Source organism: Seriola aureovittata, chromosome 22, assembly GCF_021018895.1.
Source record: "Seriola aureovittata isolate HTS-2021-v1 ecotype China chromosome 22, ASM2101889v1, whole genome shotgun sequence".
Lineage (NCBI taxonomy): Eukaryota > Metazoa > Chordata > Actinopteri > Carangiformes > Carangidae > Seriola > Seriola aureovittata.
This window is the reverse complement of record NC_079385.1, coordinates 17,479,979-17,496,618: the sequence shown is the minus strand read 5'-3', so window position 1 is coordinate 17,496,618 and position 16,640 is coordinate 17,479,979. Positions and strand designations below refer to the sequence as shown.

The following is a 16,640-nucleotide window of genomic DNA, read 5'->3' as shown; positions in this document are numbered from 1 at the left end:
TCTGTTTGAATCACTGATAATATCAGAGATGTCGTGATTTCAGAATCATTGATTGATGATTTCTACATCACATGAAAAGAAAATGACTAATGTCTGTATCATATTACAGATATTACACTCTGTGTAGATCCTGATACAAAATCCAAAAACCTGACTGATAACAAATTTAAATGTTTTTCTGACAGTTCAAAGTTATGTTAATTTATACTGTTTTAATGGGGTGATAATGTAACAGATGTAACCTCCAAAAATAAACCTGTGCCATGAGAAGGCGACGTGGCGCCGCAGCCTGTGGCCTTGTCAGTGTTGAGGTGGCGCAGACTGTGGTGTTGTGTGCGCAGAGGGCAGCTGCTAACTCACCCTGAAGGGCATAAAAATGCTGAAGGAGTCTGGATTAATGAGCTGCATCTGCACGTCTCAGCAGCTTACAAATACACACACGTCGACACAAACACACCCTGATTATCATATACAAATAAAAAACACTTTCACGCCCATTATCTTTGCTGTAAACACAAGCGCGCTTTGCATATGTAGTGCACGCAGACAGGAGCAGTTGTGCCCGAGCGCACACACTTCATCAAAAATTTAGGAAAATTAAACTCCACCCTGAAACAATTAAAAATTCATAATTCATGGCTCGTGATCCATGAATCCGTGTGCAGTCATGAAAATTATTTTCAGCCTCCGAAGTCATCGTTCCGTTACAGGATCAGTAGAGCAAAGAGTTGAGTGTGTTAAGGTGGAAAAATAGATTCATATGCAGCTCTGGGTCCAGATTCATCAAACCTCCCAGAGCAGGAAAATAATCCGAACTAGCTCAAGTTTCTCAGGGTGATTTGGTGGTTTATTAACTTCCTTAACTCGGGAAATGACTCCTGATATTTGGGAGAGCTCTAGATGAGGCGGTTCAGGCAGAACATTCTGCAGCAGGAGAGATATTTATTGATCACAGTGATGTTTAAACATGGATGGATTCACTGAAGGGGTCTACGAGGCACAAGGACAAGGGGCTACAAAGTTACGCAGAACGGCTAAAAAGAGGTCAAACAAGTATGACTAGACAAAAGAATGACCACAAAGAAATACAAGACGACCAAAAAGCGACACAGAACAGTTAAAAAATAAATGCAAAATGACCTCAAATTAGTTTTAACCGACCCTCAGAGCCAAGCAGTATCATAACATCTACAGAAACTTCTTAATCTACTTTGGCAGCATAACCATCTTTTCCTGTTCCCATCAACAAGTTCTTATAGTTTTGAAAAAATATTTAAATAACATATAGAAATATATAGAATTTTTTTTTTTTTGAGTAAATTTTCCGCCCACCCTCCAGGTGAAGAAGACCTGGGGTGCAACTCTCACCACCCTGCAGGACATGTCGGTGCTGGACGACTTCGACGTCTCCCAGAGCTTCACCCACAGCCCGTCGTCCGAGTCGGTCAAATCCAGCGTGTCGGACGGCTACTTGAACAAACCGAGTCTGGCCAAGAGACGGGCCAACCAGCAGGAGACGGAGCTCTTCTACTTCAATGTGAGAGAACAGAATCATTTACTAATTTTTACATACCACACATATTTGGTCCGCCGACACCGGACGGTACAGGAGGGTTACACACTGAACCGAGCTTCTGTGTTCTTATTTTTCAATCCTAAGAAATTCCGCGAGTATCTGGAGGGGAGTAATCTCATTTCCAAGCTCCAGGCCAAACATGACATACTGAAGAAAGCCTTAGCAGAAGGTAAAACATACAGAAACTCTCCCTCACTTACCTTCTGTCTTTTTTAATACACATAGTAATCAGCTTTTCTGACCCTTTAAAACTTCCTCTGTATTTTTCTTTTCTTACAGGTTATAAAGCTGAACTGCTAACTACGAGGTAAGGTGTCAGTGCATGTTTTCTCTTCACCTTAATAATAACTGTTACTTCCCATCCCACCACTTCAGTTTGAGACACCCCTCCTTCTCTCTTTCCTCCTCTCTCTGCTCGTTACAGTCGTGGGCGGAAGAACTCCCACAGCAAGCACCAGGTAGAGTTTCACTTCTATCAGCCCTCAGGATGTTTGTCTTTGCAACATGTCCCATCTCACTTTTCAAACTCCGGGAAGTCAATAGTCGCTGCAATCAATGAGCAGAATCAGAATGAGTGAAGTTTAAAGTTGTGTACTTGATGACTGTTTTTGTAGGATTCAACCAAAGCCATACCCTTGCTGGTGGAGAGCTGCATCCGCTACATCAACCTACACGGTGAGTTTCACTTTTGTTTAATTTTCAGCTTCAGTTGGCTCGGCTGTTCTTTTTTTACATGTATTTGTATTTATTATTTTGAGTTCAGAAATGTTTTTGTATGTGATTTTAATTGATTAATCCGTCCATCCACATACTGCCATTTATAAGAGTACAAGTCACATTCATTTAATTAATCATATTATTATAAATTATTGCCATACAGTGCCGAGAAGCATGTAGAATGGTAAAGTTTTTGTTTTTACACATTGTTTTTGATACGGATCAAACAAATAAGATATAAAATGTTAATTATGGAGCTTTAGTGGTGCTGTTATGCTGATGTTGGTACTTTTGGCTAGCTGTTTCTCTCTGTTTCCACTCTTTATGCTAAGCTAAGCTAACTCGCTGTAGCCTTATATCTAATGGACAGGTACGAGAAAGAAATAAACCTTCTTCTGTTATTATTCATTTTATTTTATCTTTTTACTGTTTGTTTTTTATTTTATTTTCTTCTATTTTTAAATATGTCTGTGTATTCTTGAAACCACTCTTAACAGAGAGCAGAAGAACCACACAGTTTACTGTATGACGCAAATAGAAGAGGTCCTAAGATGGAGCCTTGGGGAACACCATAAGGGACAGCAGCAGAAGGGTATAAAGATATTGCAACCTAAACTTAAACTGTATTGTTCCCAACAGGTCTTCAGCATCAAGGCATATTCCGGGTGTCGGGATCACAGGTGGAGGTCAATGATATCAAGAACTCCTTTGAGAGAGGTGAGAGGTCAACTGGAAGGTCACCTGATCACCAGCCTCTGGTGTTAAAGGATGTGGTTGACTCGTTGTGTCTCTCGTCCAGGTAATGACCCACTGATTGACGAGGAGAGCAACCATGACATCAACTCTGTGGCCGGAGTGTTGAAACTCTACTTCAGGGGTTTGGAGAACCCGCTGTTTCCCAAGGAAAGGTTTAATGACCTAATCTCCTGCGTCCGTGAGTACCACTGCCTGTTTACTGGTGATGTGCAACAATGTGCGTATAGGGTGGTGTCAAGGTTGGATGAGCCCGGAAAACATACAAAGGAAGTCACCCAGGAGGAATCCTTATCAGATACCTGTACCACCTTTCGACTCCGATCTTTCTCCGGATATCTAAATTGTATGTCATTCTTTTGGTCACTTCCCAAAGCTCATGATTTTAGGTCAGGGTTGAGATTAGATCCTTAGAGCTTTGCCTTCAGGCTCAACTCCTTCTTCACCTCAACGGCCCGGTACATTGCCCTCAATCTAACTCCTGAACAAGACCCCGAGATTCTCATCTCAGGTCAAAAGGAGTCAGTTGAGGCGCTGATGCTTTCCATTGGAGGTTTTCTGGGCACGTCCAGCTGATAGGACACCTGGGGGGGTTGTACCAGAACAAACCGGAGAGATTATATATTCCATCTGTCTTGGGAGGAAGATGGATGGATGGATGGATGGATGGATGGATGGACTTTCTACTTTCTGCAGAGAATTTTTGCAGCAGAGAAACATGAAAAAGTTTCCAACACCGACCTGTAACACTCGAGTTTCACTGTGATGTGACCTGGAACATTTGTGCTGCCTCCATCTGTACACTCGCTGCTGCCATGAAACACAGACTGAATCTCTGTCTATCTTCAGCCCACACACACACACACACACACACACACACACACACACACACACTCGCTTTCCCTCTCAGTTTCTCCGTCTTTGTTTCTCTTTAGTGTCTCTTTGTCTTTCTGAAACTCAACTCCTCAGCAGAGACACGCAGCCGACTACCTCTCTTTCTGTGGCGCCGGCTGAAGTGGTCGTTGTCGTCGTCATGGTGTTAACAGACACCTCGAGATGTCTCTGACGATGACTCCCTCTGATTTATGATTTTTTTTCCACAGGAATAGAAAACCTTTACGAGAGAGCACAGTGCGTCCGTAAGATCCTGCTGGGCGTCCCGAGGGCGACGCTGGTGGTGATGCGTTACCTGTTCGCCTTCCTCAACCAGTGAGTATCCACTTACACAAAACCAGGCACTTACAGTTAATGATAATTGCCCATTTCTTTCCATTTCCCCAGAGTTCCCATGTGGTGTTAAAGCTGAGGATAGTTGGGAGAGGCCATAAACCTCTTTTGTAGTGAAGGGTCATGGAAGTGCAGTCGAGATGACAAAACTCAAGCTCATTTAATCTCTGCAGCCTCTGAAATAAATATAGCGCGAGAGAGCAGGGAGCGATGGAGAGGCAGGAGGTGTGAGCAGGAGGGGAGATAAGTGTGATTTGCAGGTGTGATGCACCAGCTGAATGTATTGATGCGTTTAGTAGCAAGGCTATGAAGAGCATTCAGCTTCAGTGTTATTAAACCAGGAGCTTCATTGTCGAGGAGAGTGAAAATATTTTCATTTTCATTTAACTGCTGCAGGCGACATCCCAGGAAGCAATAATAATTGTTGACACAAATTCAAATGTGCTTATATCTGCTTATAAGGCCGTATAGTATGTTATAAACCATTAACTATATATTATATATAATATATTATATTATTATATATATATATACTGATTATGAATAATAAACATGTTTCCCTTTCCCACAGCCTGTCCCAGTACAGCGACGAGAACATGATGGATGCTGGGAACCTGGCTATTGTGTTCGGCCCCACCCTCCTGCCCACGCCGGACACGCTGGACCAGGTGGCCTGTCAAGCGCACGTGAACGAGGTCATCAAAACGGTCATCCTGCACCACGACAACATCTTCCCTGACACCAAGGACCTGCCCGGACCGGTTTACGAGAAGTGCATGACTGGAGACCAGTACTGGTGAGACCAGCATGTAAAACCATTCAGACTCATTTATAGACAGTTATTTCCCTCTGAAATGTAAGTAAGAAGAGGCAGTGGAGGTGGTGTTGTGGATGGAGAGTCGATGAAGATACCTTAGAAACTATAAAACTTTTTCATCGTCATAAAACACAAGATTTCTAAGTATATTCCCAGAGAACGAGATTTCCTCATTGAACCCTTGTAGCTCGGTCGTGTTCAGTTTATAAATCCAGTATCTTTTTCTGCATAACAGTTTTATCATATTGATTTCACCCAGTGTGACTTACACTCTAAAGATATCATTATCTGTGATGTTCGTGGCAAATAATCATCCATAAATCTGCTTAGAAATCACAGAAGAAAGATTCAGAACCTGCCTGAGATTTATCACGTTTCTAGGTTTCCTTCAGTATCACAGAATCCAGTGACAGCTGTCTGTGCATCCATTGGTTCACTGCGAAACAGGAAGTGATACTGGCTAATTCGGCATAATTTAAAATACAAGTTTGCAAAACTGTAAACAAATATATCTCACTGAATCCATGGCAGTGGCCTGTCAGTTTTCTTTCCTTCATATAATTTCAACAGACACCTGGCAGCCAATCAGAGACAAGTTTTTTTCTCTCCGTGGCTGTGGTATTAAACCAGTCTGTAAAAGACACTGATCCCTGTAGTGCAGAGACCCTCTCTCCTGTGTTCCTTTTCTCCCATCATCAGCTGAACTCTTGACATTCTGCTGCAGCTGGATTGTTGCATAAACGTCCTCGGACTCTGATTAGCTGCCTCGTCTCCCACCGTGCCTCCCCCTCCTCCCTTTGTTCCCACACTGAATGAATGAACAGCGCGCCTCTCTGCTTCCTCTTTTTCTTCTTCTTCTTCTTCTCCTTCCTGCAGCGAGAGTCCGTTCAGCGAGCCGGGAGCGTTGGAGGAGGCCGAGCCCGACGCCGGCACCGAGACCCAGACCAGCGACGAGGGTACGCATGACCTCTGACCTTCACACAATCGCCCACACTCCCATCCCGCTGTCTCCTGGTGGAGGGAGAGGTTGCTACGGCAACAGCAGCCATGGAGACATCCACCACCACCTCCCTCCCTCCCTCCCTCTCTGTCTTCTCCAACCCCACCCGCCCTTCCTCCTCTCTCCTCTCCATCTGAATGAACAGAAACGACTTTATAAATGCTCTTCTCTGATTGGTTGAGCTGTGGGAGGAACAAAGCCTCAGAGACAGCTGATTGACAAGTTCAGGTTCACCTCCATTTTCACGTCTTTTATCTCCCCCTCCCCCCTCTCTTTCCTCTCTCTCGCCCCCCCCCCCCTGCAGAGGGTGAGGCTGTGGAGGCGGTGGCGAGGTTCGACTACGTGGGCCGGTCAGGCCGCGAGCTCTCCTTCAAGAAGGGAGCGTCCCTGCAGCTCTTCCAGCGAGCGTCACATGACTGGTGGGAGGGGCGGCACAACGGCAACCACGGCCTGGTGCCTCATCAGTACATCGTGGTGAAGGACAGGTGAGATGATTAGTACATACATACACCTTCATTCTGAGTGTCCCTTTAATTCCACTTGGTTTCAGTGTAAGTTTCAAATGATTATTTTTATTGATTATTTTATCAATTAATTGTTCAGTTTATAAAATGTAAAAAAAAATATTTTGAAGAAAAAGCCTGTTATAATTCTCTATAGTTTTGATTTCAGATAGAAGATGGAACCAGGAGAAGTTTGGTATTTTTTACTATAATATTAATCAATTATCTACATAGTTGACATTTAATATTCTGCTGATTAATCAAGTGATTAATCAACTAATTGTTTCAACTTTAGATTAATCTAGTCAGCATTTTCTTGATGATCATAAATTAATAAATTAGAATAAATTAGAATTTAATAAATGAGAAAAAAATAAAACTATAAATAAAAAAATAATACATTGCAATTTATTAAATTATAATAAATTATAATTTATTAAATAATAAATGAATTAAATTGTAATAAATAAAAATAATTCAGCTGTACATTGACAATACAGAGACGATATGAAATAATAAACTATAAAATCAATTGAAACTTACAAAAAAAGGAGAAGTTCAGCTTTGAGTGTGTGAAGTCAGAGCGACGGTGCTGACAGTTCTTCAGTCATGTCGACGGGTCATTCTCCATTTAGCTGATGAAACATCGCAGTTCTTTATTTTAATAAAAAAGTAGATTTTGACGACACAGCTTAGCAAAAAATAAAGGATCTTTTAATAGACCTTTCCACTGCAGACAGGGGTAATTAATTAATAGCATTAACGATGGCTTTGTTCCTACCAGGAAGCCAGAAACACAGTCAGTAGCGGCTAATGTGATTAATCACACTCGTGTTTTTCCGTCTTTGCTGCTGTGAAAAAGTTCATTCAGCAGGAAAACAGCTGAACTTCAGTTCTATTCAACAGAAGTGGCTCATTTGATCCGCTGACGAGCTGCACTCACGGATGTGGGCGGATCTGTTGCACATCCTGTTGATTAACAGACTGATTGGACTGAGGGAGTCACTAATCACATGTTATCGATCAGTTAATTGATGATTGGTGTTCAGAGTCTGTGCTCTGTGTCCTCAGGGCCGACGCCATGTCGGACACCCTCAGTCAGAAGGCGGACAGCGACGGAGGGAGCAGCAGCACCGACGACAAGAGGTCCAGGAGCGAGCTGAGCTCCCCCACCGACATCAGACCGCCAGAGACCTATAACAGGTCTGTCATGTAAGACACCTCCCGTCATGATGAGAGGAGCGAGGATCCTTTCAGCTGCAGTGGATGTTAAAGATTGTTCTCTCGCCTCTAAAAATACCTGTGAATTCATCATTCTGTTACCACAGCTGTGTCTCATGTGACTCGCTCCCCGTCAGCAGGCAGCAGACACCCTCCACATTCATATCCACCTTCTTTCCTAACAGTACGATAATACAACACAATAAAAACTGAATTTATCTGGCAGCAGCTGATCTGTGGAGGAGATAGCAGTGTGTAACAATGGTGGAAGAAGTACCAATAAAAAATTACCATTATCATTATTATTATTAGTAAAATGTTCAAAACTAAAAGTTTATTTCTGACATTATTAGATTTTTCAGTCAATAAATGCTTCAGCAGCATCTTCTTGTCGTTGATGCTCATGGTGCAAATATAGTCATATATAGTTGATCCAGTGGTTCCCAACATAAGGGTCAGGCCCCTCTGAAGGGACACGATATAAATCAAAGGGGTCCTTACTTGATTAAACGGAGAGGAAAGAAGAGAAAACAAATTTCTACTACACAACTACTTCTGTATTAATTTTCAGACTGTTAACTGAGGCTGATAATTATCATCATCATCCATTAATCTGCAGATTATTCTCTTGATTAATCGTTTGTTCTGTTGAAGAAGCCGAAATCATCAAATGATTAATCAGATATCAAAATAACTGCAGCTTCATTTTCTGTCAATCAGCCAATAAATTAACAGCAGCTGAGCAAACAGTGTTGTACTTCCTGTTCACAGTCACAGGAGGAAGCGAACCGACGGTTTGTTCCGCCGCCCGCTCGGCCGCTCCAACGACAACCACGGGAACGGGGGTGTGATGGAGCGAAGCTCTCCCCCGGTGACGGGTCACTTCAGTCCCAGGGAGCTGCTGCTGGGACGAGGTCAGGGCTTGACCCCGCCGCTTGACAGCCCAGAGCGCCGCCGCCGCTCTGCCGCCGCCGTGACCATGACGGTGAGCCGACATGATTCGCTGCGACGACCTGAGGGCACGCCCATCCGGCGCTCCAGCAGCGGGCAGCACGGTTTCAGTGACTCCCATCGATCCAGAGCGCTGGACCCCGACACACTGGCACAGGTATATACACACACACACACACACACACACACACACACACACACACGTCTACAATTAATTAGAAAATGAAAACATCTTTCCTTGTCCTTGTCATGGACGCCTCTTCACTCCTCTTGCCGCCTGCAGGATATCGAGGAGACGGTGACGGTGGCTCTGGGGGAGCTGAGGCAGCTGGAGCGGCAGGGCTGCCGGCCGGCGCCCGACGTGGTGCTGGACACTCTGGAGCAGGTGAAAAACGGCCCTGTCACCACCTGCTCCTCCGAGTCTCCCAGCCCCCACAGCACCCCCAGCACCCCGGGTACACCGGGAACCCCAGGGACTCCCGGGACCCCTGGCACTCCCGGCACCCCGAGCCCCCTCAGCCCTCTGAGCCCCATCAGCCCGCTCCCTGGACCTCCGCCGGGACCTCCAAGACCTTCCAACCCTTCCCCCGACACCCTGGGCTCCTTCAAGCCTGTGGCAGCTGCGCGCATCGGGGCTCCACTGCGGCCCCCCGCCCTCAGGCCCAAGCCCATGGTCCCACCTAAGAGCAGCACCCCACCTCTTCCCCCACCGCTGGACAAATCCTGCACCATGTGAGCCAAACCAGGCCGATTAGAGGCCAAATCAGGCCTACCCGGGCCAAAAATGGGCCAGAAGAGGAGATCAGGGTACTGCTTAATGTTTATAATCAACATGAGGGTAGAAACGGTAGGAAAGACAAAAAGGGTTTTAATGTAGTAATAAAATATAATATATGACATGACCTATGATATGATATGCCATGATATTTATGTGTTGTCAGGTTGGTGTGTACTCTAGGTGTGTAGGAGTTTACTTTCTCCATGTATTGAAGCATTTATCAAAGGTTAGCTAAAAGAACTGCTGATGAGGAGATACAGGAAGCGAGCGTAGGCCGAGCATCCTGTCCTGTGTACGAGATCACAGGCAGAGAGAGAGAGATGTGGGGAGTGTAGTTCGGCTCCGGTAAAATGTAGTTTGAGTGACGTGAATGTTGGCTGTACTGTGATGAAGATGGGCCCCGCGCTAGCTGAGGAGCCTGTCACCGAAAAAGGCTGCTGTTTTCTCACAAACTGTCACGATCGGCTGCTGTATCTGCAAAGAGCGACTCGATGGGTTCAGACGAGGAGGACGAGGACACGGCAGAGTGAAGGCAACACTGGTTCAACAACGTCTGTGTGACTTATAATTTATTTTTTCTATTTTTTTCCACTGGGTTCAGCTGCTAAGCTCACCTACACCTCAAACCACGAAAAACGCCTCTTGAGGTCGTCGGTGACACCAAACTCATGTTATTTAACCAACGTCCAGCTATTTAATGAATGTTTCCAGTATTTAACGACTGTTCAGCCATCTATTGAATGTTCAGTGAGCCGTCGCCATGGCGACTCGCTAAACTTTTTAACAGCCTTCTTGTGTTTTTTCGAAGTGGGAAAAAACCCGCGCCCAGAACGGAGCTTCGAACAGGGTGTGATGGTTGAGTGGTGGAGGGAGCTTGGACAGAGCTTTTTCTGGGATGGAGGGTGGGTGTATGATTTTATTCTTGTTTGTGTGTGTGTGTGTGTGTGTGTGTGTGTGTGTGTGTGTGTGTGTGTGTGTGTGTGTGTGTGTGTGTGTGTGTGTGTGTGTGTGTGTGAAAGCAGAGTTTGTGTGTGTGTGTGTGTGTGTGTGTGTGTGTGTGTGTGTCCTGCTTGCCTGCCCTTGTTCTGCTCCCATGTAAGTGCAGATGCACTAGAATAGTGATAGATGATAGATAATTCATGCCTGCCTTGAGTGCCAGAACACGCAAGTGCAAGTTAGGAAAACGGTACGATTGCAAAAAAGCATGCCACTTTCTCTACATGTGTGTGTGTCCGTGTGTGTGTGTGTGTGTGTGTGTGTGTGTGTGTGTGTGTGTGTGTATGTGTCAAAATAATGGTTTACCTGCTTGTTACACTGAAGTCACTAGTTAACCTTAAATTCACAATAAGCTAACAGGGTGGGGCTCTGTGTGTAAACGCCCAAAAAACACTTGAACAGCACACTGAATGTGGCCTCCAACCGGGCTGGTAACTGATGTGAGTGTGGTGATTAAAATGAAACATGACGTGCTGAGATGGGCTATGGATGCACATCTGTGTGTGTGTGTGTGTGTGTGTGTGTGTGTGTATGTATGTGTGTGTGTATGTGAGTGAGTGTGTGTGTATGTGAAAGTGCCTTTTTTTTAATCCTTGTCTTTTTTGGGGAGTTGTGAATCCACTCACGCATGTCCTGAACGAAGAGCAGCAGCACTCCGAATGAAATAATCATAAAGTGTTTAGTAGATTACTGAAATATGAAATTCTAGCATTAACCCATTGTGACATTGCACTTTGATGTATAGGATTGTGTACTTGGCATGTAGCATCATAACATGTTGGTGCATTTTAACTCAAAGGGAGGTTTCTTTGAATGTGTTTGATAATAAAGGAAATGGTTTTCGTCTGTAAGTGTTGCTGTATTTGAAAACTGAGCTTCCTAGAGATGAGCTCATATAGCCAAATGGATTGTATCAACGTGTTGTATTTATATTATAAATAAACAATGAATAAATTAGCATTCAAGTCATTAACTGATTGAACCTTTCTTTAAATGAAATGTCACTAAATGTTTTGTTTGAACACTCAATAAACCTCCAGTGTGTTCTATACCGTAGTGTCTTTGTAAAGTTTTTCTGTCATCACCACCCTAAACAGGTTCATGAACGCATTGCCGTTCAATGCAGTTCAGTACATACTTCTGCAGGCAAAGCATCAATGTGCATATACACTTCAGTCGTATGTCTGTAAGTGAATGCATCACCGTTCAAGGAGCCAGGTTGTTGCAGGAGGAGCGTGGAGGTAGATGGCTGGCAATGAGCAGGTGAGTGGGAACAGCAGATGAGTGGCGTGGCTGGGAATGGCGGCGCAGCAGTCAGTCTCAGCAGGAGTGGGCAGCAGCACTGGAGCCGAAATGAACTGAGGTCGAGAGAGACACTAGTGAGGAATAATCCAAGACAACATTAAGTGATTGATCAGAATTCACACTACTACTACTAAGGCATATAAAGTCATAAAACTATCATAATATGGTAAAGTATATACAGTCATAAAAAAGTCATAGTATAGTAAGGCATGAAAACACCACAGTATAATAAGGCATAAAAATTAATAAAAAAACAACATAGTATAGTAATGCCGAAAAACTCATAAAAAGGCATAGTATAATAAGGCATAAAAAGTCATAAAAACGTCATAGTATAGTATGGCATAAAAAGTCATAAAAACGTCATAGTATAGTAAGGCATAAAAAGTCATAAAAACGACATAGTATAGTAAGGCATGAAAAGTCATTAAAACATCGTAGTATAGTAAGGCATAAAAAGTCATAAAAACATCATAGTATAATAAGGCATAAAAAGTCATAAAAACTACACAGTATAGTAAGGCATAAAAAGTCATAAAAACGACATATATAGTAAGGCACAAAAAGTCATAAAAACGTCATAGTATAATAAGGCATAAAAAGTCATAAAAATGTCATAGTATGATAAGGCATGAAAAGTCATAAAAAAAGTCACAGTATAGTAAGGCATAAAAAGTCATAAAAAAGTCATAGTATAGTAAGGCATGAAAAGTCATAAAAACGTCATAGTATAGTAAGGCACAAAAATTCATAAAAACGTCAAAGGAGAGTAAGGCATAAAAACATCATAGTATGGTAAGGCATGAAAACGTCATAAAAACTTCATAGTATAGTAAGGCATAAAAACGTCATAGTATAGTAAGGCATGAAAAGTCATAAAAATGTCGTAGTATAGTAAGGCATAAAAACGACATAGTATAATAAGGCATAAAAAGTCATAAAAATGACATGGTATAGTAAGGCATAAAAACGTCATAGTATAGTAAGGCATGAAAAGTCATAAAAACGTCATAGTATAGTAAGGCATAAAAAGTCATTAAAACGACATAGTATAGTAAGGCATAAAAACGTCATAGTATAGTAAGGCATGAAAAGTCATAAAAACGTCATAGTATAGTAAGGCATAAAAAGTCATAAAAATGTCATAGTATAGTAAGGCATAAAAAGTCATAAAAACGTCATAGTATAGTAAGGCATAAAAACGTCATAGTATAGTAAGGCATGAAAAGTCATTAAAACGTCATAGTATAGTAAGGCATAAAAAGTCATAAAAATGTCATAGTATAGTAAGGCATGAAAAGTCATAAAAACGTCATAGTATAGTAAGGCATAAAAACATCATAGTATATTAAGGCATGAAAAGTCATAAAAACGTCATAGTATAGTAAGGCATAAAAAGTCATTAAAACGACATAGTATAGTATGGCATAAAAAGTCATAAAAATGTCATAGTATAGTAAGGCATAAAAAGTCATAAAAACGTCATAGTATAGTATGGCATTAAAAGTCATAAAAACGTCATAGTATAGTAAGGCATAAAAAGTCATAAAAATGTCATAGTATAGTAAGGCATAAAAAGTCATAAAAACGTCATAGTATAGTAAGGCATAAAAAGTCATAAAAACGACATATATAGTAAGGCACAAAAAGTCATAAAAAGTCATAGTATAGTATGGCATAAAAAGTCATAAAAACGACATATATAGTAAGGCACAAAAAGTCATAAAAACGTCATAGTATAATAAGGCATAAAAAGTCATAAAAACGTCATAGTATAATAAGGCATGAAAAGTCATAAAAAAAGTCACAGTATAGTAAGGCATAAAAAGTCATAAAAAAGTCACAGTATAGTAAGGCAAAAACAGTCATAAAAATGTCATAGTATAGTAAGGCATGAAAAGTCATAAAAACGTCATAGTATAGTAAGGCACAAAAATTCATAAAAACGTCAAAGTAGAGTAAGGCATAAAAAGTCATAAAAACGTCATAGTATAATAAGGCATGAAAAGTCATAAAAATGTCGTAGTATAGTAAGGCATAAAAACGACATAGTATAGTAAGGCATAAAAAGTCATAAAAATGACATGGTATAGTAAGGCATAAAAACGTCATAGTATAGTAAGGCATAAAAAGTCATAAAAACGACATAGTATAGTAAGGCATAAAAACGTCATAGTATAGTAAGGCATGAAAAGTCATAAAAACGTCATAGTATAGTAAGGCATAAAAAGTCATAAAAATGTCATAGTATAGTAAGGCATAAAAAGTCATAGGATAGTAAGGCATGAAAAGTCATAAAAACGACATAGTATAGTAAGGCATGAAAAGTCATTAAAACGTCATAGTATAGTAAGGCATAAAAACGTCATAAAACGACATAGTATAGTAAGGCATAAAAAGTCATAGTATAGTAAGGCATAAAAGGTCATAAAAATGTCATAGTATAGTAAGGCATAAAAAGTCATAAAAACGTCATAGTATAGTAAGGCATAAAAACCTCACAGTATAGTAAGGCATAAAAAGTCATAAAAACGTCATAGTATAGTAAGGCATAAAAAGTCATAAAAACGTCATAGTATAGTAAGGCATAAAAACGTCATAAAAACGTCATAGTATGGTAAGGCATTAAAACATCATAGTATAGTAAGGCATAAAAAGTCATAAAAATGACATAGTATAGTAAGGCATAAAAAGTCATAGTATAGTAAGGCATAAAAACATCATAGTATATTAAGGCATAAAAAGTCATAAAAACGTCATAGTATAATAAGGCATAAAAAGTCATAAAAACGTCATAGTATAGTGAGGCATTAAAAGTCATAAAAACGTCATAGTATAGTAAGCCATAAAAAGTCATAAAAACGTCATAGTATAGCAAGGCATGAAAAGTCATAAAAACGTCATAGTATAGTAAGGCATGAAAAGTCATTAAAACGTCATAGTATAGTAAGGCATAAAAAGTCATTAAAACGACATAGTATAGTAAGCCATAAAAAGTCATAGTATAGTAAGGCATAAAAAGTCATAAAAACATCATAGTATAGTAAGGCATAAAAAGTCATAAAAATGACATAGTATAGTAAGGCATAAAAAGTCATAGTATAGTAAGGCATAAAAACGTCATAAAAACGTCATAGTATGGTAAGGCATAAAAAGTCTTAGTATAGTAAGGCATAAAAGGTCATAAAAATATCATAGTATAGTAAGGCATAAAAAGTCATAAAAACATCATAGTATTATAAGGCATAAAAAGTCATAAAAACCTCACAGTATATTAAGGCATAAAAAGTCATAAAAACGTCATAGTATAGTAAGGCATAAAAAGTCATAAAAACGTCATAGTATAGTAAGGCATAAAAACGTCATAAAAACGTCATAGTATGGTAAGGCATAAAAACGTCATAGTATAGTAAGGCATGAAAAGTCATAAAAATGTCGGAGTATAGTAAGGCATAAAAACGTCATAGTATAGTAAGGCATGAAAAGTCATAAAAATGTCATAGTATAGTAAGGCATAAAAAGTCATAAAAAGTCATAAAAAGTCATAAAAACCTCACAGTATAGTAAGGCATAAAAACGTCATAAAACGACATAGTATAGTAAGGCATAAAAAGTCATAGTATAGTAAGGCATAAAAAGTCATAAAAACGTCATAGTATAGTAAGGCATAAAAACCTCACAGTATAGTAAGGCATAAAAAGTCATAAAAACGTCATAGTATAGTAAGGCATAAAAAGTCATAAAAACGTCATAGTATAGTAAGGAATAAAAACGTCATAAAAACGTCATAGTATGGTAAGGCATTAAAACGTCATAGTATAGTAAGGCATAAAAACGTCATAAAACGACATAGTATAGTAAGGCATAAAAAGTCATAGTATAGTAAGGCATAAAAGGTCATAAAAACGTCATAGTATAGTAAGGCATAAAAAGTCATAAAAACGTCATAGTATAGTATGGCATTAAAAGTCATAAAAACGTCATAGTATAGTAAGGCATAAAAAGTCATAAAAACGTCATAGTATAGTAAGGCATAAAAACCTCACAGTATAGTAAGGCATAAAAAGTCATAAAAACGTCATAGTATAGTAAGGCATAAAAAGTCATAAAAACGTCATAGTATAGTAAGGAATAAAAACGTCATAAAAACGTCATAGTATGGTAAGGCATTAAAACGTCATAGTATAGTAAGGCATAAAAACGTCATAAAACGACATAGTATAGTAAGGCATAAAAAGTCATAGTATAGTAAGGCATAAAAGGTCATAAAAACGTCATAGTATAGTAAGGCATAAAAATCATAGTATAGTAAGGCATAAAAACGTCATAGTATAGTATGGCATGAAAAGTCATAAAAACGTCATAGTATAGTATGGCATAAAAAGTCATAAAAACGTCATAGTATAGTAAGGCATAAAAACGTCATAGTATAGTAAGGCATAAAAAGTCATAAAAACTTCATAGTATAGTAAGGCATAAAAAGTCATAAAAACGTCATAGTATAGTAAGGCATAAAAAGTCATAAAAACGTCATAGTATAGTATGGCATTAAAAGTCATAAAAACGTCATAGTATAGTAAGGCATAAAAAGTCATAAAAACGTCATAGTATAGTAAGGCATAAAAAGTCATAAAAACGTCATAGTATAGTATGGCATAAAAAGTCATAAAAACGTCATAGTATAGTAAGGCATAAAAAGTCATAAAAACGTCATAGTATAGTATAGCATAAAAAGTCATAAAAATGTCATAGTATAGTGAGGCATAAAAACGACATAGTATTGTAAGGCATAAAAA

The 16,640-nt window shown here is 39.9% G+C and overlaps 1 protein-coding gene across 2 annotated transcripts in view; it reads left to right on the top strand.

Annotated features, from left to right (window-relative positions):
* The window catches only part of srgap1b (SLIT-ROBO Rho GTPase activating protein 1b), a 28,638-nt gene extending 17,048 nt beyond the window's left edge, over window positions 1–11,590 (top strand). Inside the window, exons 10-23 of one of the 2 annotated variants that reach the window (XM_056368313.1) lie at window positions 1,340–1,537; window positions 1,661–1,745; window positions 1,856–1,883; window positions 2,001–2,034; window positions 2,191–2,251; window positions 2,933–3,010; window positions 3,093–3,227; window positions 4,150–4,255; window positions 4,845–5,069; window positions 5,967–6,046; window positions 6,395–6,575; window positions 7,665–7,796; window positions 8,586–8,922; window positions 9,049–11,590. In XM_056368313.1, the coding sequence (XP_056224288.1) occupies window positions 1,340–1,537; window positions 1,661–1,745; window positions 1,856–1,883; window positions 2,001–2,034; window positions 2,191–2,251; window positions 2,933–3,010; window positions 3,093–3,227; window positions 4,150–4,255; window positions 4,845–5,069; window positions 5,967–6,046; window positions 6,395–6,575; window positions 7,665–7,796; window positions 8,586–8,922; window positions 9,049–9,501 (2,133 nt within the window). In that variant the 3' untranslated portion in view covers window positions 9,502–11,590. Of the gene's footprint in view, window positions 1–1,339; window positions 1,538–1,660; window positions 1,746–1,855; window positions 1,884–2,000; window positions 2,035–2,190; window positions 2,252–2,932; window positions 3,011–3,092; window positions 3,228–4,149; window positions 4,256–4,844; window positions 5,070–5,966; window positions 6,047–6,394; window positions 6,576–7,664; window positions 7,806–8,585; window positions 8,923–9,048 lie in introns of both variants that reach the window. The other variant, XM_056368312.1, reaches the window with a different exon arrangement.
* Window positions 11,591–16,640: the final 5,050 nt, after the last annotated feature.